Source organism: Jaculus jaculus, chromosome 4, assembly GCF_020740685.1.
Source record: "Jaculus jaculus isolate mJacJac1 chromosome 4, mJacJac1.mat.Y.cur, whole genome shotgun sequence".
NCBI classification, from domain to species: Eukaryota; Metazoa; Chordata; class Mammalia; order Rodentia; family Dipodidae; genus Jaculus; species Jaculus jaculus.
The window spans coordinates 23,546,123-23,568,930 of NC_059105.1; the positions used below are offsets into that span (position 1 = coordinate 23,546,123).

Sequence of the window (22,808 nt, forward strand, 5' to 3'; positions counted from 1 at the left end):
CATCTCCACTTGGACCTGGGCTGATGGACTTGTGTCACAGGCAAGGCCTGGGTCCCCTCCCAGTGGCCGGCTGCTGGGTCTTCCCAGTCCTCCAGCTCTTCAGGCTGACAGCAGCCTAGGTGATGGGCTCTGGCCGAGGAGCGGGGGGCGGTCAGGGACCTCTCACTTACAGGACTGTCAGGTAGAAGGCCTCTCTCAGGTGGGCCGCCCTGGGGTCTGCCCTCTCCCGGCCTGACCCCGCACCCCGAGGTGCACCGCGATCCTGGGCGGGGAGCAGCCCACGTGATCTGGGCGGGCGCTGGCCTCTCCCTGCGGGGCTGGGCGGGTCCTGAAGCCGGCTCCCCGCGCTCCGCCCGGCGGCCCAGTGCGCCCACCGACGCCGACCTCCTAGCTTCGCTTTCCCAGGCCCCAGCGCAGAAGCCAGCCCAGGACCTCAGGGCTAGGGGCTGAGCGTGCCCAGGAGAGTCCGGTGAGTGCAAGGAGAAACGGACCCTGGGGCCTGGGTGACCCCCCGGAAACGGGGCGCCCGGCTCCAGGGAGGGCCTGGGTGCAGCCCCGCTGGTGTGAAAACGCTGCACCAGCCGCCTGCCTCCCAGCCCTGCAGAGCGCCCGCTCAGCAAACCCCAAACTCCGAGCCTCCTTCGTGCGCCTGGATGCCTTCATGGCACTGGTCGAGATGCCTGGGACGCCCATTTGGGGCAAAACAATTGGTTTTGATCAAAAGCCCCAGTGAGGCTAAAGCTGGCACCCCCGGGCTGGAGGCTGTCTCCTGGCTGCGCCTGGACTTACGAAGGAAGAGGGAAACAGAATCCTTTCGTGGAGAAGGTACCTTCCCTGGTCCGGGCTTGCACAGCTCCAGGTTTATTGGACTCACCGGCAGGCTCCCTAGACCCACCCTCCTTGTTATAGAGATAAGAGAAACTTCTGTGGGCCCAGGATATGCAGGCATAAGGACCACTGGCCCTGCGCCTCCCAGGGAGCAGAACACCCTTATAAATCCCCCAGTATTTCTCAGACCTACACACTTGTCTCCTACTGGCATGAGTGGAAGAGGAGACCCCCTGCAGTTTTCCCCGAGGGCAGATTGGCACCCTTGTCGCTTGTTTCCATATGGTGTGACTGCTCTCCTGTTTCCATGTTTGCTTCTGCGTGTTGAATGATAATGAGGCTTCAAGGCCCCACTAGGCACCAAAGCTAAGACTCCAAGCCCAGGATACGAAGTCTCAGGAAAACGGCTGCAGACCAGGAGCAGCAGGGCAGCGAAATTGGCACCTCGGGTCCCAGTAGCTCCCCACTGGCATGTGTCTTTAGATGCCCATCTCTCCGCCTTATTGCTAACTCTCAGCCAGGCACTGCTTTCTTGGACAAGAGTTCCCCCCACACACACCTTCCCTAGGACTTGGCAACCTTTCTCCTTGCTCCTTAGGGTCCAAGCAGCGTCGGGGCTGTGTTCCTGGGCCCCACCCCAAACTGGGGGTCCATGTGCCCTACAGACTGAGCTGGGAACCACACCAGACACATGCATAAGGAGTCAATGAGTCTTCCTGGTTAAGGCACTAGAAAGTCTGAAAAATTAACAGCCTCTGAGCATAGAGGGAAAGGCTGGGGAGAGATGAAGAGATCCCAGGGCCTCTGTAGGTTAACAGTACCCATCCGTCCCTTCGTTGATGACCCAGGATAGCCCAGATATGACCTGAGGGGCTGAGGAAGCCTTTAGGGCTCAGTGCCTTGCTCTTTTCAAAAGCAATTTCCGGAGGAGACCCCTCCTAAGCCCCACCCCCAGCACATGCCTTGCGCCCTCCCCACCATGCCTCCGCTTAATTCTAACCTCCCAGCATCATAGCGAGCTAAGAGATGGCCCTCAAGGTGGTAGATCCCATCCTACCACAGTACAGATGGGGAAAGTGAGATACAGAGAAGAGGAGGGGCCCGCCCTGAGCAGCCAAGATGGCTGAGTCTGAACTGGGAAGAAGCCCCAGATGCCTCCTCAGCAGCTGCGTGCTGTACAGCATGCTGTAGAGCTTGGAGCCCATGCTTTGGATGCAGCTCAGAACCTATGGTCATGAGTAAGGGAGACTCTGCAGAAGCCTCCTGGGGACAGAGAACAGACCAGAGGTAGCAGCAGGCACCAGGGCTGTGGTAACCGTTCCAGAGCTTCAAGGTGTGCCTGGCACTTTGGGGGAATGGAAGCGCCCCTCTGGCTGGCGGTGTGCCGATTCTGCTGCTGAAGGCTAGAGCCTCAGTCTTCCGGTGGGCATCATCCTGCCCACATATAACCACAATGACCAGCTGTGAGAGTGGTTTAACCAAAGGGCTAAGGCAGAGGGCTCCACAGCTGGCACCTCTGTCACACCTTGATCAATAGGAAGTTGGCCACATAACCCTCCTGGGCCCCATTCAGCGAGCTGTGTCACCTGGCAGCTGCTGACTTGCTTCCAAGTTTCTGTTTGCTACCAAGTCACTCACTGTCTTTACAAGGTTCCTGGGGCAGCTGGCACCAGGGGTGGTCAAACCACATCTTTGTCTCCGTGAGAGACTGGGACTCACATCCAGGCCACTTGGAAGGGACTTGCAGTGAGAACTTACAGACAAAGATGTGCTCCAGGTCTGCCTATTCTGTCTTATAGACCAGCTGAGCCCTCTCCTTCCTGCCGGTCACTCTCCTGACACCTTCCTGCTCATCATTTTGACCATTAAGCAACAGGGGGCAGCGAGCATCTCAGTGACTTCGGCAGGATGAAAGCTGAGCAGTGGAGCAGGCACAATTTAGAGTGGTTCGGGGTTCAGGGACCTAATGACTAGGAGTTATCTGTACAAAAGTGGAACCACAATGAACATTGCCTGGAGGTGTCACCTGCCCCAACACACCCAGGAGGTTGCCCTTCCTCCGTGGGTCTGGAGCATTCCCTGCCCCCGCCCCATGTCCTTCTTCACTATGGTGCAATGGAGGGTTACAGGAAGAGACCCACTGCTGGGAAGAAAGCAAAAGTAAGGGTGCTGGGGGAGCGCTGACTTGCTATGTCTGGCCAAGGGACTGCCCCTCAGCCACACTGTGAGTGCTTCGTGCATAGCAAGACTAACCACACATCTCCAAAATGCCACTGACTTACAGTTTGCATGGTCTAAATTCATATTCTCCATTTGATCTTGGGTTGTTTTCTAGAAAGAGTTTTGGTTTTATTGTATTTCATTTCATTGTAAAACATGAGGAGGATTCAACCGTGGTAAGTTAAGACCCTTGCCATACTGGGGACAGTGGTTCTCAGCCCCTGGCTCTCCAGAAATGTACTGGAGCCAGCCTCTCCCCTACAGCCGCACAGCCGCCACAAAAGTCATCAAAGTAACCTGAAAATTCATTCCCCAGCCCCTCCTCTCCCGGAACGTCCTGCACACAAGGACATGGGACAAGAGCTAAACTTTGCAAGGGACTTCCTGCCCATATACACTGTGCTTGGCTTAATAAACAGGGATGCATGCCTATTTTTCAACTTCTGAACTTTCTTATTCCTGGGTCTCTTAAAAAGAGCAAAGTGAACATCCTTGAACTTGGAAGTCTCTCATTGAGTCAGGGTAGCTTTGCTGAGCAGGTGTGGGGTACAGAGCACCTCGCTCTCCACACTGCCTCCCCAGGCACATCTTAGCGCAGTTCTGCCAGAGCCCCCACTGTGGACCAGCAGCTCTGCTGGCCGAGCACAGTCTAGACCCTCTTCTGCACCATCCCGCACCTCTTATCTGAGGAGCACAGGCCGCTCCCTGGCCCGGCAGGCTACCTGAAGAGGTGTCTGTCCACTCACTATTCAGCCCCCTCTGAGGAATTATAATGAGTGATGCGTGTGTATGAATGCATGCAGATACCATGATGAAAGCCATTACTTTTTATCTAACCTAAAATATCAATAATAAAAAAGTCAAGCTCACAGGACTAGAGACACACACCTTTTCCTTTAGCTTGGCTTTTCCCCATTCCCACCTCAGGGTTTCAACGGCCATGAACTTGGACTTCTACTTTAGGAGGAGGGAAAAAAAAAATGATACCACTCAGATGAGGGTCACGCTGCTCAACTGTTCTGAGAATAGAACTTGAGTGAATGCTTTCCCTATGAGGCACTTTTATTCAAAATGAATGAGCCCCAGTCATCCATCATATAAGAGCTGTCTGTTCTAATCCTTTAGAAGTGAGACACCATGTGCTCTAGGGGAGCCTCAAGAATGCACTCGCTCCTTGTGACTCTTCTGTCTACATGGGGAGACCTTCTAATGAGCTTCTCACAGCACCATTGTGCTGGGGGCTGGGAATATTCAGGATAGACGTACAAATATTAGGAATTTAGTTTTCATTAATTTTGAGGCATAATATGTTTGGGTAATGTTATTCTCAGCAGACATGGACCTCTGAGGGAATTCTCTTAAGGGCATCCACCTGAACAGTGTCACCTTGCCAGATTAACCTTGTACTAGTTACTTTTCTCTTCACTGTGACAGAATACCCGAGAAAAGCAACTCGAGGAAGGGTTTGTTTTGGCTGTCATGTGAGGAAGACATAGCAGCAGGGCTTAAGTCACATTGCCTTCACAGTCGGGAAACAGAGAGGAATGCTGGTGCTCAGCGCACTTTCTCCTCTTTATTCAGTCTGTGACCCCAGCCCATGGGATGGTGCCACCCACATTCAAGGTGATTCTTTCCTCCCTAGCTCTTTCTGGAAACATCCTCACAGACACACCCAGATGTGAATCTGCCAGTTGATCCCAAGTCCAGACAAGTTGACAGTGGAGTTGTCTGTGGTGCTTCATGCTTGGTGGCTTGTTCAGTATCCCTGAACTTCCTGGGGTTGGCTGATTGTCAACCTGTGACCTTCCAGGTGTGACCTGGGTGAGAAGCCGAGATGGGGAAAAAACTGGATCTTTCCGGGCTCACGGACGAAGAGGCAGAGCACGTGCGGGCAGTGGTTCAGCGGGACTTCGACCTCAGGAGGCGAGAAGAAGAAAGGCTGGAGTGAGTGTCTGGCCAGGTCTCGGGGCTCTGGTCCTCTGATGTCCCAAGTGGCCATCACTTCGGGTACCCTGGGTGTGTATGTGGCCAGAGGTGTGATATGAACAGTGTGGATGGGAAGTGGCCCCACTCTTGGACTTCACATTCCCCTTAATTAGGTGTCTGACTTTCTCAGCTGGCTTTCTGTTCATGAGAGACTTTGATTTTGCCTTTATACAACTCTGGTTCTGTGCCCCGAGCCAGGGTTGCCTAACATGAGATGAGGGGAAGGAAAATGGGGATCCTGATAATGTGGGATGTCTGAGAGCATCACAACCCTGCCGAGGAGCCCTCAGCACCATGAAGCCTGTGAGGACAGGTTTGGTCCAGGGCAGTGATGGATACTGTGGGTATTCGGGGCCTTGTCTATTGTGGCTCAGTCTCTGTCTATATTAACTTGGTGAACTGTCTTCACTTTGGCATCTTTGAGAGTGTCAAAGCTTTATATTGGTTCTTGCATGGGCAGTAACTCAGGGGCTAGGGTCCCGGAAGCTCAATGTTAGTGCAACACTTATTCTGAATCAGTGGCCTCCAAATTCTTGTCTCATGAATCTTGATGAATAATATCCACAGACCAGAGGAAGTGATCAATAAAATTTTATTATAGGGAGAGCTTTGGGTTTAGGAGCAGGAGAAGTTAGAGCCAAAAAAAAAAAAAAATGAATGAAATGCAGACCTCTTGCCTAACTGGGCAAGAGTGGGGTTCCTAGAAAATGAGAAAGCCCACCTAGAGACGGCTATTGGGGTCTTTAATGGGATTTGTTAGTCCAGTCCCGATGGCAGGTGTCTGGAGTCAGATTTTCTGGGTAAGGACAATCTTCCCAGGAACCTTAATCCTCAAAGAAGTGTATAATCTATTCTGAGGGGGTGATATCTATCCCTTCCAGGAAAAGAGACTTTTCTGGGGAAAAAGAGATAAGGAAAGCCCAGACTTGTCTGACATTGCTGAAATCTAGCAAAGTGAAATGACCCAGATTCTCTCTGTACAGGCCCAAGGATATTCCTTGCTTCCACTTTTGGGGGCCCTGTTACCCCTCAACTGCCTCAATATGTGGGGAATATCATGATGGCACTCTGATTTTTCTGAATGTGGGGATGGAAAGATGTCACAGTCCCTTTCTCATTGCTGGGACAAAACAGCTGATCAAGAAACAGCCTATGGGAGCAAACAGTTTATTTCAGGCTTATAGATTTGTTGTTGTTGCTGCTGCTGCTGTCATTTTCAAGGCAGGGTCTCAGTCTAGCCCAGACTGATTAGTAACTCACTCTGTAGTCTACCTCTGCCTCCCAAATGCTGAGATTAAAGGCATGTACCATCATGCCCAGCTTCAGGCTTAATGGATTGTTTTGAGAGAGAGAGAGCACGAGAGAGAAAGAGAGAAAATTGGAGCATCAGGGCCTCGGCCACTGATATCAAACTCCAGATGATTGCACCACCTAGTAGGCATATGCAACCTTGCGCTTGCCTCACCTTTGTGCATCTGGCTTACATGGCATCTGGAGAGTAGAACATGGGTCCTTAGGCTTCACAAGCAAGCACCTTTACCAGCTATCTCTCCAGCCTCAGGCTTACAGTTTTTAGAGGAAGTTTCATTGTAGTGGGGAAAGCATGGCATGGGCAGGAAACTTGTTCATAGTTTGCCACATACCTAGGTGGAAGTAGTCTAAGTCGTGGGCTTTAGTTAGGCTATTAAAACTTAAGATCTATCCCTGGTGACACACCTCCTCCAGCAAGGCTCCAAACGCTGAAAGACTCCACCGGCTGGGGATTGAGTACAAGATTTAATCACAAACACATGAGCCTATGGGGGGCACTTTACATTCAAGCCACCAGAAAAGGGTTCTGAGCAGAGACCACCTTCCACCTTCCTGTTAGGTAGTGTGGGAGCTTCCTCTCTTCACAAGTGACCATAGCCTGTGTGCCCTTTATTCCCACTGTCAGAGCCTAACACACCTCATCTGTTTGCCTCTGTGATTCTCCTTCCTCATCCTCCACCTCCCTTCATCATCCTTCTCTCCCTCCCTTCTTCACTCTCCTCTCCATCCCTTCTGCATCCTCTTACCTGGAGTTTTTCCACCTGGCCTTTATTCTCTCCCCTTGGTGGCTTTTGTGGGCTGATGCAGTTTGTTTATGAGGAGACACTGAGGAAAGACTCAAAGGAGATGAGGGGAGCAACCAAGCCTAATCTTGAATGATGTGCGGACCCTGGGACTACTCGGGATGGCAGAGGGAGCCTGGGCTGCTCTGGTAAATAGCTGGAAAGAGTGAAGGCCTGGAAGGGAAGGAGGCCAGAGACCAGACAAGTGACTTCATGCTGGAGGAGATAGCTGGTCATGTGCAGACCATGTCAGCTTCCTCTGAGTTACTGTGTCCTCCTCCTCTTCCTTCCTCCTCCTCTTCCTCTTCTCCCCTCCTCCCATCTCTGTCCCCTGCCTCCTTCCTGTTCCCCTTATAAAGACACTGGTCAGGACATCGAAAGATTTCTCATCCAGTTAACCAAGGAGAAGCTTCTCGCCTCTGGATCTTCATTTCTAGCCTGTCTGCAGAGCATCTTCACCATGCACTGTAGTATAGCCACAAGTTTTAGGAACTAGGTTTGGGGAGGGTATAGGGACATGGTTCAACTGACTCCAGTATTCAAAGCTGGGAGGCTGCAAGAGGCTGACAGGAGCGGGGAACTCAGATTGAGGGCCGTTTTGACCTGTGTGTGCTGACACAAAGCACCAACTAAGTAAACATAAGGTTTTTGGCAGGGAGGAGCCCATGTTCCCAAAATTAGCAGAATCCAGCAGGAATCACTGAGGGATGCTAGCCTGGCTCACTGTGGCAGGCAGGGGCTGTTAAGTGCATCTCTTTGACCCCCATTCTCCCTGGGATGCCCACAGCTCCTGATCTTCACTGTGAACCAACCCTTGCACCATCTCCACCAGTGGGGGCAGGGCCATCCTGCTGGGGGCCTATGCAGCTGCTGCCCAGCCCTCTTTCCACTGGAGGGCAGATTGGAGTCTCCTGCCCTGTCTCTGACCAGGATTTTTTTAAGTTTTATTTATTTGTGAGAGACAGAGAGAGAGAGAGGGAGAGAGAGACAGAGTGAGAATGGGCACCCCAGGGCCTCTAGCCACTGCAAACGAACTCCAGATGCATGCGCCACCATGTGCATCTGGCTTATGTGGGATCTGGAGAATCTAACCTGGGTTCTTAGGCTTCTCAGGGATGAGCCCTAATCACTAAGCAATCTCTCCAGCCCTGAACAGCTTATTTAAATGGTAACTTACACTGTGCCATTTCTCACCCATGTAGCCATGTAGGGGAAAGAAACCTCACTATCCAGGCAGCAGAGGACACGGGTCCTAGGAAGACAACTGTCTTCCTGGGAACTCAGGAGGGGTCCGCCCAAGGCTCAGCCTCTTCTCCACCCCAGGCTTAGCAGAATTCTGGGTGTTTCCGCCATGCTGAGCTGATAAACCATTTCCTTCTGACATCCGTCCTTCCTTATTTCACACTGAAAAGGAGAGACGTTAAGTACTTCTTAGATGCTAGGAAGACACTTGTGAGGATGAGGAACTAGAGGTCTCCTCTGCTAGCAGGCTGGTCATAATCAGGCTCTCTCTGCCATTTCTGCAGAATGAGCCAGCAGGGCCTGGCACAGCTGGCCTACTGTGCTATCTCGTGGCAGTCAGGGGATTAGCGAGAAGGTTTATTAGAAGTCAGGTGGGGAGCAGCTATGTGCGCAGGCTTGCCTCATTGCATGTTATACTGAAGCATGCAAAAAATAGTGCATGGGAAGTCAGCTACAAAGACACTGAGACCTGAGTGACATGCCTGCGAGAGGCTTGTAGTGTGCTAACACAGTTTCAGCTCATGAGAGACCTGGGAGATGGAGAACCACACCAACAACGCAGGTGGAGTGGAGCACTTCTCGTGTTTTCCAGTCTCTCCTGTTCACTGTCCTGTTAAATCTTCCACTGAACAGAGTGGCTTCTCCCACGAGATGCCTGCCTGAAAGTCCTGCCTGACCCTCGGAAGCAGCAGAGTCCAGGGCATGGGTCCCACGGCAAGCAGGCGTGAGAACCACGAGGTCAGATCATGAGGGTTAAGGCTGTGCTGAGACTGGAGGACAAGGCCAAAACGAGTGTGAAATAGACTGGGTGCTCAGTGCCAAAACTGGTTTGGTAGAGTAAGCGGACTAAAGTTTCAGAAGTCCATCATTAAACTGAACATAGTGTTAAAGATAATACCCACTTCTTCCCAATCTTTTGTGGTGTTAACCTACATGTTGATCCAATTTTATTGCAAACAGTCAAGCAGGTTTTGCTCTCACTGTTGCCTGCTCTCTGTAGTGGATCTCCATGTTTCTCCTGGGGGTTTCTCATAGTCCACCTCATAGTTCATCACACTCTCCTCTGAATCAACAGAAAAGGAAGCTGGTCCTCTATGGGCCCCCTGCAAATGTCAGTAGCCATTTCAACAGGTCAGGAAATGTTCAAGTGAGCTCTTAATGTTTTTGGTTTTTGGCATATTCCACCAAATGGATGGTCCAGAGAAAAGATACCCACTGCATCAGTGACTGTTCTCAGCGCTGCAACAAAATACCTGGCAAAAGCAAATGAAGCTAGGTTTGTCTTGGTTCACAGTTCAAGGGTGCAGTCCCCCACAGTAAGAACTCATGGTGGCAGGAGAGCAAGGAGCTGGTCACATTGCATCCACAGTCAGGAAGCAGAGAGGGATGAACAATGGTGCTCACTCACTCCCTCTTTTTATGCAGTCCAGGACTCCAGCCCATGGAATGGGGCTGCCCACAGTTAAAGTTGGTCGTCCCACCTCAATTAACCCAACCTACAAATGTGTCTGTGTGATTCTAGATCCTCTCAAAGTTGACAGTATTAATCATCCCACCCAGCAAGGCTGGTGGTGAAACAAAGTTAATGGTGGGGAAATCATGAAACCAGCTGAAAGACACCATCCCCCACTTGGAAAAAACTTTACAGTTGTGGATATGCATCACATGTACACTGTGGGAGGGAGACTCAAGGGAAGCTCACAGAGGCTGGTTTGCCTAGGGGTCAATTTGTTAAGCAGCCATTAAGCAAACATACCAATGGAAAACAACCAAAAGTATTTTTTTAATACTTGCAGAACTAGCAGATATGGGTCCGACAGTGTGCGCATCATGGCCAGGGTGCTGCTAGGCAGGTCTGCCAGTGATACCCACACCTTCACCACTGTGTCAGACCAGCACACTGTGGACTTCCCCCCTGACACAGCCAGTGACAAATGACCTGGCCCATACCCTGGTGTGCCAGGGGATCGCAGGCCTTGTGACCAGTCTACCCTGCAGGACACCCAAATCTCTGCTCCCTTGCCAACCTCCACTCCCTGCAGATCACACTAAAGACATTCTCTAGAAAATCCCCCTGGGGTGACCTGTAGTCACCAGTGGCAAAGGCCACTTTGTCCTGTAGTAGTGGGCGTGGTCTCCAAGGGAGCTCCTTGCGTCCCATTCCAAGCAGAGTCAGCGTGTCTGGCTGGCAGTGGGGCCTCCAGCACTGGCAGGAAAAGATTCTCCATCCACCTCTGCTGTGCGCCAGGCACTGGAGAGCTCGTGCTGGCTGCTTCTGGTGTTTGCTGGCTGTTTGGTTGTCTCTCTGCTTGGATGGATGGAAGTAGCTTCCTCTGCCACTGACAGAACCTCCCCAGGATCTGTAAGCTTGAATAAACCCGTTCTGCCCACATACTGTACCTGCTTTGGGTGTTCATCCAGCAACATGAAGCTGACTACCGCAGCATCTGAAGGTGATTAGGTATCCTGGTTCTGGTCTCTAACGAGTGCTGTCACACGGATGCTGTGTGTTGTAGGCAAGCTTGGAGGATGTGACAGAACCTCGCCGAGAAAACAGCTTCCTGCACCAGAGCTCCTTCCTAGCACCACCAGTCTCTTGCCCTGCATGATGAGGGAGGCTCCTCAATGGAGGGATCAGAAACAACTAAAAGGATGAATCCAATCTCTTTGGCAGCCTTGGCTTTGGCAGATCAGGAAAAGCCCTGAGGCTTCATTAGGAGAGGAACCAGGTGGATCCACAGTCCAAAACCTGGAGGTCAGGATAAATGAAGAGAGAAAGAAGCCAGCTGCGGGGAATGAGCAGGGCCGCTAGGAGCTACACCGCCTTCCGGTCCAAGGCACCAGGATCTATGTGGAACCAGGAGCACACATCGCAAAAGTTGCGTCTTTCAGAGTTGGTTTCTCTTTAACTCCTTCTCCTTAGAGAGTTGTTGCTTCCAGTGATCACAAACCGGACTCATGGTTATATCCAGTCTCCAGGAGACACCATAAGGATGATGAGTGATCCCGCAAGAGCACAGTCTTGTAATAGTGCTATCACAGGCCAGTGGAGGGGTGGGGGTTCTTTGGGGATCAGCCAAGGGGTCTGCTCTTAACCACACCTGCTACTGTGATGTCATGTGACCCTTGCTGCTAGTCAGTGCTTGAGTGTAGCAGAGGTCACCCTTCGGGATGCAGGGACCCCCTGGGGCCCCACCAGCATCCCCCTCAGCCTTCCTCCCTCCACCTCCTCCCTCTCCCCTACTCTCCTGACTTCCGCTGGGGCTGGCTCCCCCGTCCTCCCGCCCCTTCATGTCTTCCCAAGGGCTTGGGGCAGGTGCTACGTGAACAGTCTGTAAGATGCTCAGAAAGCCAGCACTCCTGAGCTGTTTAAACTGCTGCATGTGAGAGGCAACTGCCAGCTTCTCCCTGGTGTCGCCCATCCATGACAACTGAAAGCAGAGTCCAGCCCGGTGCTGTCACCATAGTAACACCCCAAAAGTGAAGCCACCAGCCAGGAGTGGCTATTGGAAGTCATTGAAGCTAAATGAAAGTCAGACTGTCGCCAGCCACATTTCCAGTGTCCCCAAGCCAAGCACCTGGGCAGGGGCTGCCTCACCAGACACTTGCAAAGACCAGTCCAGCTCAGCGGAACACAAATCTGGAAGCAAGCAACCTCTGAGCCAGCAAGTCACCTTGTGAAGAGGGGGCGTCAGGGAGGCCCCAAAGTCTGAATGCCAGGCTTTGGAAAACAGCAAATATAACAGTGAGCTTCATGATGAGACACATAGGGTCTATTAAACATAAAGCTATGGAAATAAATCAACACAAACAGCTCAGAAGGTATTGCTAAGCAAAAAAAAAAAAAAGGCAAATTACAAACATTCATTGTTTTCCATGGGAACATATAAAAACAGGCTCCGTAATCATCAAGCCCATATTTATATATATCATATATGTTATGCTATGTTACATTATATAAGTTTACATTCATATGTTGGCCTGTGGCCCCTCCCCTTCCTTCTCTGTCCATTTTGCTGGAGACTGCTAGACTTCTTTTTATTCTTTTTTTTTTTCTTTGAGGTAGGGTCTAACTGTAGCCCAGGCTGACCTGGAATTCATTATGTCGTCTCAGGGTGGCATTTAACTCACAGTGATCCTCCTACCTCTGCCTCCTGCGTGCGCCACCACGCCCGGCTTTAGACTTCTTCAATGTTCCCTTTAGAGGGTCCACAACACTGAAGTCAACCTCGTCTTTCCCCTGTGGGTGCTCATTCCCCAGTGACTTCATCCAGCGCCAGGGGTTTGGTTTATTGTTTTGCTTGTGTTGTTTTGGGGAGTCTGCTAGTAGTGGTGCTTTGTGTTGTTGTTTTTTTTCTATTATCGTTGTCTTTTTTGTTTTGGGGACTGAAGCTCAAGCTTAGGACTGGACCACTCTACGCTGAGCATGCTGCCAGCCAGGCCCAAGAGTCAATGACTGTTAGCACAGCTCCACCCACCCTGTGGTGACGCACCACCAGACGTGGCTTTCACATGGGTGCTGGGGGTCTGAACCCAGGCACTTTGCCCACTGAGCCATGTCCTGGGAAGTCCACGGTTTTTTTTTTGACACTTTAGAGCCACCTGTGCCTAGTGGCCACAGCTGCCACACACAGTTCTGGATGATGACTGCCACATTTGCACCACCAGCCAGACCTTCCCTCTGATCTGCTGACTCAGCCACCCGTTCAGCCCTCCCAGGGTGCTGGATCCATACCTGGGGAAGCATTCTTCCCTCCAAGGCCCTGTCCCCATCCCAGAAACCGCCCGATTGCTGAGGTCGAGCTCCCAAGCCCATCCAAACACGTCCCCAGCCCGCCCCCCATGGCTCACTACCCTCAATGCCAGCCCCAAGTCAGGCCATGTGTCGCCTTCACGGATCCTTGCCCTTGGTCCCTAAAGAGCATCCCACTAGGTTTATGATGGATTTGCCTCTTCACCTCTGCCCACTGTGATTCCTTACCACCCTCCAAGTCTCCCGCAGCCTCATCTGACAGCAGTCGAGCCACTTGCCTGTTAACCTCTGTGTCCCCACCCCACGGGTGTCTAACCCTCGTGGGGTTCTGCCCCATCCATATGTCATAAAAACCTGCCCTGGTTACTGACCACAGAATGGTTCAGCTGCCAGTTGGATCACACAAACCATGGCCACGTGAGCTTTATCCTGTGACCCTACCTGACCCTCAGGTGTCACCTATGGGTGCCTGTTTGTTTTGTTTGGTTTTTTGAGGTAGAGTTTCATTCTAGCCCAGGCTGACCTGGAGTTCAGTATGTAGTGTCAGGGTGGCCTCAAACTCACAGCGCTGTTCCTACCTCTGCCTCCCGTGTGCTGGGATTAAAGGCGTGCGCTGTGGGTGCTAAGGGTGGGAGATATTTTGTTATATTGCTTTGTGTTATTATTCTCATCATTTTGCCCACATAATCTTTATTAGGTCCAAAATAATTCACAGTAATTCCTTAGTGTCCAGCCTGTGTTCAAACTTCTCCGAATGAGGTGTCCACCTTACATTTAGTTACTGCTCTCCTGCTTCTTCCTCTTCCTCCTTTGTCTCCTCCCTTCCTTTCCCACACCCCCCTCCTTCTTTTCTGACAGGCTCTTACTATGTATCCCAGGTTGGCCTCAAACTCAGGTTCTCCCTGCCTTGGCCTCCCACTGTGCAGAGATTACAGGAGAGCCTCACCATACCTAGCTCGGGTTGCTGTGCCACTTTAAGTCTCTTTGGGTCTTTAAGCTAATGAGAGAGAGAAAGAGGGAGTGTGAGTCACTCCACCCCCTCCTTTGAAGCTTATTTGTAGAGGACAGCTGGTGGTTTCTCCCTCTGGAGTTGTCTGGTTTTGTTCCTACGACATGTGCATCAAGGTTCCTTTGTCCTTAATTTCCTGAGTTGAGAGAATTCTGGAGAGGTGGCTTAACAAGGCTTTCATCTTCCAAGTGCTCCATTTTCATCTGTGCCACAGGTCTTAAAAAGTTTTGAGTACAGAAAAGAACATCACGTGTGATTGTGTTTACGCTGTGCAAACACAAAGTAGGGACAAGGTAAGCCTGGATGAAAACACCCACCGGGTACAGTTCCCGCTTGCTAGCCCCTCCCGTGTGGACCACCCCCGTGTTGGACTCTGGGTGTTGGGTCCTGTGTGGGTCTTGCCTTGAGCTCCACTTATTTAACTCGTCTCAGCAAGTCTCCTACCATGTGTAAGGCTTCTGGACAGCTATGATTATAGTGGAAACGACCAGATAATACTAAAACCCAGGAAGATCAGTGACAGTGCATGGCCAGACCCTATGACTCATGTCCTTGAGGAAGGGCTGGCTGACATGTACCTAAATGGCACACCCTATTTTAACGGCACAGCCCACAAGGCAAATATTAGTCCTACTCACCTTCCCAGAAAGACAAATAGGTGGGAGGTGGTAGAGTTTCAATCCCTGCAAATAAGCAGGAATTCCTTAGATAATTCTGAAAGAACTGTCAGTGTGAGAGGCGTGGGCACGTCGGGCACAGTCGAAAAAGAACAGAAATTTAAAGTCACCCTTGGCTGGACTGCCTAGTGGTGGCTGCAGACAGGAGACTCCAGGGCTAAAAAGGCAAGGGCTGAAAACGGAAGTCAGCTGCCCGGGCAGGGCCTGGGAATTAGCATTGCTGGAAGTTAGCTGTCGAGGTCCTCTGGAGCTTGACCCTTACACATGGCCACCACTTACACGTGGCCGCCTACTTCCTCCCCAGCCTTTTAATCTGTCGTCTCCTGGGCACCCTTTGAAGACCTCGGGGAAGGCCTGCACACACCCCTTCCCTCATCTGGCTGTGTGATGCTGATTCCTGCCATCAGGCTTCTGTGTCTACACCTTGCACATCGGTTTCTGATACATTCCACTCATCCTTCTTCAGGGCATCACACTGCCATCTGTAGGTCCTCCTTGGATCCACTCTTCTGGCACTGGTGTAAACCTTCATGCTGCTTTCTCACAAGTGGGTGGAGGGTGTGTTTAGTATTTAAGACTGTTCACGTGGCCCGGGGTAAACCCTCAGCTCTCACCTCCTCATGGCTCTTGGCCAGGCAGAATAATGCTCTACCACTGCCAAAATGTGTCCATATCCCAATGCCCAAATTGTAAGACAGGAGGAATGAAGGCTGCTGCTAAGTCCAGTTAGGCATGGGAGGTTATCTCAGATCTCTTGGGCCCAGTGTGGTCACAGGGAAGTAAAAGGAGAGGGAGGCAGGAAAGTGTGAGCAGACTCTGCCACCTTCGGCCTTTGGTATGGAAGAAGGGCCATGAGCCCACCAAAAGAAGTCCTTCTAGAAACGGGAGTGAGAACTTATTCTCACCAGGGTGTTGCCCTGCTCACACCTGGGTTTTAGCTCAGTCAGCCCTCAGTGTTGACCTCTGACCTCCAAGCACACACCACCACGCCTGGCATTTGATGTGGGTGCTGGGATTGAGCTTGGGTCCTCATACCTACAAGGCAAACACTTTACCGCTGAGCCATCTCCCAGTCTAAATCTTATTTTGGATCGTGATGAGTCTGCTACGCACCCTTGTTTGCAAAGTGCCTGGAGTGTCTGCGGGGGAGGGTGGCTCTGAGCCTGCAGAGCCCGTGCTGCTGCCCACATGTGCACCCCTGTGATGAAGCGAAGCATAAGCCAGGCACAGTGAGAGACTAAGAACAGAAGGATAGAATACTCATAGCAGAATATTCTCACAGGCGTAAAAAGTATAAACACCAAAAGGCCAATTCATCCAGTCAATAAATGGGCTAATGAACTGAACAGACATGTCTCAAAAGAAGAAACATAAATGGCCAATAAACACTTGAACATTATAAGCCATCATGGGAATGCAAAATTAAAATTGCTTTGAGATTCCACCTCATTCCAGTCAGAATGGCTATCATAAAGAAATCACATGTGGGCTGGAGAGATGGCTTAGCAGTTAAGCACTTGCCTGTGAAGCCTAAGGACCCCGGTTCGAGGCTCGGTTCCCCAGGTCCCACGTTAGCCAGATGCACAAGGGGGCGCACGCGTCTGGAGTTCGTTTGCAGTGGCTGGAAGCCCTGGCGTGCCCATTCTCTCTCTCTCCCTCTATCTGTCTTTCTCTCTCTGTCTGTTGCTCTCAAATAAATAAATAAAAAATGAACAAAAAAAAATTAAAAAAAAAAAAAAGAAATCACATGTGCTCGTGAGCAGGTGGGTGGAAAGGAGCCCTTAGCCACTGATGGTGGGAATGTAAACTTGCAGGGCCGACATGGAAATTAGTTGGAGATTCCTCAGAAAACGGAAACTAGAACTACCATATGACCCAGCGAGGCCACTCTAAGCCAACACAGCACAGAGATGCCTGCGTATCCGTGTTTGCTGATGCCCTCCCAGCAGCCAGGAACAGGAGCCAGCCGCGATGCCCATCCATCTATAAAGAAAACGTGGTACATGTTCCCGTGCAACTTTATGCAGACAGAAAGGAAAATGAAATCATGACATTTGTAAGAAAATGGAGGCAACTGGATATTATTATGTTAAGTTGTATTAAGCCAGATTTGTAAAAGCAAACACCACATGTTTTCTCTCAAGGAAAACTAAGTTTAAATTACATATATAGATATATAGATATAAATACATATAGATATATGCATCTATATATGTGCATTTGTAGGACAGAAAACTAATATGGGATCATGAGAGGACGAAGTCTTAAGAGAGATAAGAAACAGGGAAGTTAATGGAATATATGTGTACGAGGTACTTTTTTGTTACTGCAAAAAATACCAGACAAAGGCAACATAAGAAGGAAAGGTTTATTTCAGCTCACAATTCAAGGAAATCTAGTGTGGTGGTGTGAATCTGGTGTCCCCTGTAAACTTACGTGTTCTGAATGCTTGCTTCCCAGTCAGCGGCAGTTTTGGAGGTGGAGCCTTGCTGGAGGAGGTGTGTTACTGCGGTCAGCCTTAGGGGTGCTATAGCCAGCTCCTGCCTGTTAGAGCTCAGCTCACTCCCCTGCTGTGGCAGACTGTGATGTCCAACCTCTGCTCATGCCGTACTTCCCCCTGCCGTCACGAAGCTTCCCCTCCAGGCTGTAAGCCAAAATAAATCCTTTCCTCCCACCAGCCACTTTTGGCCCAGTGTTTCTCTCCAGCAGGGAGAAGGTAACTACAACAGTCTCTCATGCAGGAAAGCGTGGCAGCTAGTCACACTGCGTCTACAGTCAGGAAGCAGAGAGGAAGGAAAGCCGGTGCTCATCTCCCCCTCTTCTTTTTCAGTCCAGGACCCCAGCTCATGGAATGGTGCCACCCACATTTAGGGAGGGTCTACCCACCTCCGTTAACCTAATCCAGAAACGCCCTTCTAGTCATTGAGAGGTTTTGTTTCCATGGTGATTCTAGGCCCAGTCAAGTTGACAACAAGATTAACTATCCCAACATGTACCAGGAAACCAGAAGGAGGCTAAGCCAGAAAGAGATTAGCTGGAGGGTGGAGAGTTCAGGGGAGGTAGTGAGGAAGGGAAGCAGATGGTAACAAACCACAACACGTATGGATGGAGATACCAGGAGGAACCCCAATCTAAAGCTCTAATGAAACATAGATTGTGATAGAAGTTATGTGAATGTGCTTCTCCGCTCATCTGCCTCCGTCTTACTGTACTGAACCCTTCTGTTGCTTCCTTCTCCTGTTGACCATGGGTGACTGAAACCGTGGCCATGGAGGAACACTTGTGTGCCAGTGAGTAACTGAGAGGGAGAAGCCGTCGAAACTATGAAAACTTGAAAGTTCTCAGAACAATGACACCCAGTGTTTTGCTAGTTTTGTAGCTGAGAACAGATTAGAGCTATCGCATCTAAGACTAAAAACATTATGCTTGGCAGACACTCTCTGGAACCCAGAAAAAAGAAGTGCATTCATTAGGATCTGGGGGTACATTTTCTAGTTTGTTCCACTTGGCAGACTCACCAGGAAGCTGTGTTATTTAGAACCAGATGGTCGAGAAGAACTGAGATTCCTGGGACTTCCGGGGCCCAAGTACTTCCTGCCTGGAGACCCCAGCCAACCTGTGGCCTCAGCTCTGCTCCTGCTGGAACACAGCCAAAACCACTTGCTGAGGAACCTGGCTTTGTCCTCAGGGTTCTGTGACCTATAGGGGAGGGCACAGTGCCCTGCCACCCAAATACTGCTACAACGATAAAAGCCACAGAAATGCTTAAGTGTAATGTCATTTCCGTGAAAATCATAGCTTCCAATTCTAGCCTACCAAAATTACATATGATTGAACCTAACGTATTCATCTCCCCCAGGGAGAGAGCAGGGCTGAACAGCCAGGATGTCCATGGGTGCTTTTGCCAAATTTTGGGTCGTTGTGTTCTGCATGTGACAGAGTTACACACACACCCCTAAAGCCCATGGCAGAAACAAGGTATCTGACATATTTCTTGTTTCCATATTCTCCCAAGGGGATTGAAGGGCATCATTCAGAAGGAAAGCTCCAAGAGGGAGCTGCTTTCTGACACAGCGCATTTGAACGAGACGCATTGTGCCCGCTGCCTGCAGCCCTACAGACTCCTTGTGAACAGCAGAAGGCAGTGTCTGGAGTGCGGCCTCTTCACCTGCAAGAGCTGCAGCCACGTCCACCCAGAGGAGCAGGGCTGGCTCTGCGACACCTGCCACCTGGCCAGGTGAGCCATGGCCCGGTGCGTCCCTTCACTGAGGCTGACGCAGGAGAAGGGGCTCAGGAGTGTGTGCATGCTTGCCCACGGGCAGTGCCTCAGGCTTGGGCTTATCTCCCTGCAGAGTCGTGAAGATCGGCTCCCTGGAGTGGTACTATGAGCATGTCAGAGCCCGCTTCAAGAGATTTGGCAGTGCCAAAGTGATCCGCTCCCTCTGCGGGCGGCTGCAGGGCGGAGGTAAGGCTACAACTGACCCTGGAGACACTCTTGCTGTTCTCAGACATGTTGTAATGCTCCCGGGCAATTGCACTGTGGATGGCTGCTTTCTGTGTGAGCTGCAGTGCCCAGCTGTCCTGCCCTGACCCCCTGGGATTTCCCACTTGCTGTGGACGTACACCACTATTTGAAATCATATTTTCTAGGGCTTTACACCAAGTTCATAGGTGGCTTCTCAGTCATGGCTGCTCATGGGATTCCCCAGGGCCTGCTTCCCTGGACATTCCCCATGCTTCTGATGGAAACAAGACAGAAATCTTTCATTCATGCTAAATTCCAAGGTTTATCTCATGCTGAACTTGAACTACATGATGTGCTCAGCTCACTGTGCCCATTTCAAGCTTGTAGAAAGAGGATTGGGAAGGAGAGGATGAGAGGGTACCTGAGTTTGAACTTAAAAGGAAGCTTTGCGCAGTGTTTGAGGGAGGACCCTCACCTTATCTCTGCTGTGTTAGGCATTGCCAAGCATCCAGGCTGAGCAGCACAGCAGGCTTTGCATGGTGGAGGGGTGGGGGGCTGGCAGCCCCCTGAGTATGCACATCTGCAGTACTGGGAGAGTCCTCCAGGGCCATGTAGCAGGTGCCAGGCTCCTGCAGTTGGGCATATCCAGACCAGATATGGGGATTTTGAGCTGGTGTGCTCTCACTATCCCCTTTTAATAACCCTTGCAGCCCATAGACAGAGGGGAGCATGCATGGTACAGCCAGCACCTGAGCTTAGGCCGGGCTTGGCGTAGGTGCTCCTGGGGTACCTAACCGCATTACTAACTTGTGGCAGAGACCACCAGAGGACCCCTCCCCTGTTGCGGTGGCTGTGTGCCTTGAAGGAGGAGGGGAGAGATCACCTAAGCCAGACATGTCTAAGAGTGAAAGGAGGTGTTCCTGGTGACCGGCATTGTGTTGGCTGTGTGATTGCAATCACACAGAAGAGAACATCACTCTGTTCTTTTGTACTTTTTGCATATGTATTGTGTTGTGTGTGCAGTACAAGGTTTCAGGTCACTGAGGTGAACTTCCAGTTCAGGCACAGTTATGGAAGAAGGGATATTTATTGAAGCTTTTAGATCGAGGAGAAGTTCCATAATGGCAGAAGAAGCTGGCCTGCCTTCACAGGTCCAAGCAGAGAGAGAAGCACAAGACAAAAAAAAAAAAAAAAAAAAAAAAGCCAAACCACTGAGCATATTTCAGGGCCTCCAGTGAAACTCGGGCACTTTGCATATCTTAGACTAGAATTGCAAATCCACCACCACACCTTAGGGCTGGGCCCTAAGATTCCCCCAGTGACACCTCCTCCAGCCAGGTGGCTATAGATCCAAACTACAAACTAACAAAACACTGCATATATTGAGCACCCTGTGTTCAAACTACCACAGTGTGCATACATTGTGTGTATGCATGTTTATATGTACGGGGGTGTACATGCTGGCACGTCTATACATGCATGTTCATATTCATGTGGGATGCATGCATGTATGTGATATGCATGTGTATGTGTGTGTGCGTGTGTGTGTAAATGTATCTGAATGCTAGTGGGGCGGGGGCAGAGGTTGACGTTAGGTGTCTTCCTTAAGCATTGGGCACCGTACTCTCTGAGACAGTCTTAAACTGAACTTGGAGCTCACCCACACAGCTAGGCCCAGGGGCTCGTCTATCTCTGCCTCTCCGGTGCTGGGGTTACAGGCACACACCTCAGCTGGTCTTCACCTAATTTTCTGAGACAGGATCTCTCACAGAACTGAAAGGTCACCCATTTTGCTAGACGAGCTAGCCAGCAAGCCTAGGGAACCCTCCTGTCTCCATGTCCCCAGCACTGGGATGACAGGCGTGTGCCATCCCACCCAGCATTTGCCCATGCATTCCACCCACTGCCGCCTCACCAGCCCCTCACCCTGCTCCTGAGGGCCACATCATAGCTGAGCCTATGAGTAAGTCACCCCCCTGCCCAGCTGAGATGGAACCTTTAGGCAGCGTGGGAAAAGCCACACCTCACAACACCCGAGAATCTAGGTCCCAGAGGTGACACAGCCATGTCAGAAGTCCCCGGGCCTGGGGTGGCTGTGCAGCTCTGTCACTTGGAAGGTGGCAGGGTCTCAGAAGCTATTTGCAAACTGCCAATTTCAAAATTATCACCACAAGTGCCAGTAGGTGGCGCCGGGGCCCATCAGAAAACACAACAGAGCCGTCCCTGCAGGACTGTCTACAGCCGCCCTGGGCCCAGCCCAGGAGGGTCTCCATCCCCCTCCTCTCAGGAGCGGTGCCCCCAGGGCTTTGTCCTCCCCTGTGGGTCCCCTGTAAGTGCACCACATGAAGATAGGGTGCGAAGAAAGGAGGAAGTATGCTGAAACAAACAATGAGCGAGTGTTAAAAATTCAGAAGAGTGAAGTTACTGTTTGCCAGCTGACCCCGCCAGCAGGGCATGCCACAGACCTTGTCCGGCTTGAAGACAGGCTCTGGGAGCGTCCCCAAGCTTCTGGCACAGGCTGTGCATGGAGAGCGGTCTCTGGGGAAGGAGATCCGGGTCCCAAGGTCCACGAGGCTGACATGCCCTCTGTGGCCCACAAATCAGAAGTCTGCGCAGGTGCTGGGCCTTTCAGCACTGAGACCCTGGGTCTCATCCCATTCTCATTGTCATAAGGAGGAAACTGCGCAAGTGAACAGGAGCAAGGAGGGGCAGGGGGGCATGCCGGCGAGGCCAGGCCTGGTGGTCAGAGTGAGGAAGGGGTCCGGGGCACAGGGAAGGAGCAGGGTGAGGCCGAGTTACTCCCCTCCCAGTGTCCAAGGTCGGGGTGCTGATAAACAAGTAAGTGAAATGGCTGTGTCTCCTAGAAAGCAGGAGGAAGCTCCAGTCTTCGGCTCCTCCCGTCACCCGTAACAGGACCTATTTTTAAAACTGATAGAACTGGTTTCAAGCTGTAATTCATGCAAATTCTGACTTCAGTTTGGATAGGTCCTTGAAAGGCCAGCAGAGGGTTTTGCCTAGATGTTTCCCAGTGGGTGGATGGATGGATAGATGAATGATGGGTGGGCGGGTGATTAGCTGGGTGGATGGGTAGTAAACTGAATGGATGGGTGAGTGGGTGGGCAAAGCGGTAGATAAATAGATAAAAGGAGGAGGAGAGGGAGAGAACGATGGATGGTAAATAGCAGGTGGGTGAGTAGCGCTTGGCTGGATGAGCGACTACATGGGCATGTGGATGGAAGAAAGGAAGGAGAGAGAGAGAAGGGAAGAGGGATAGAGGGAAAGATCATGGGTGAGTGAAAGGATGGCGAGATGGACAGATAAGCGTTCTCTTCCCAGTGTGGCTCTCCCCGCAGTTGGAGCCATGCGCTGTCTGTTGCAGGTGGGCCTGAGCCAAGCCCGGAAGAGAAAAATAGAGACAGTGAGCAGACAGATGAGGATGGAGGAGCGCTGGACGCGGAGACCCGCACCCGGCACCTCAGCAGCAAAGTAAGTGCCTGCTGGGCACCAGCTGACCTTGGGCACTGCCATGCCTCCC

General features: G+C 51.2%; 1 protein-coding gene across 2 annotated transcripts in view; it reads left to right on the forward strand.

Moving 5' to 3' along the window:
- Positions 1-364: 364 nt before the first annotated feature.
- Mlph (melanophilin) overlaps positions 365-22,808 on the forward strand; it is a 46,586-nt gene continuing 24,142 nt past the window's right edge. The window contains exons 1-5 of one of the 2 annotated variants that reach the window (XM_045146683.1): positions 365-469; positions 4,859-4,992; positions 18,824-19,045; positions 19,161-19,273; positions 22,653-22,759. In XM_045146683.1, the coding sequence (XP_045002618.1) occupies positions 4,883-4,992; positions 18,824-19,045; positions 19,161-19,273; positions 22,653-22,759 (552 nt within the window). In that variant the 5' untranslated portion in view covers positions 365-469; positions 4,859-4,882. Of the gene's footprint in view, positions 470-701; positions 826-4,858; positions 4,993-18,823; positions 19,046-19,160; positions 19,274-22,652; positions 22,760-22,808 lie in introns of those variants that run through there. The other variant, XM_045146682.1, reaches the window with a different exon arrangement.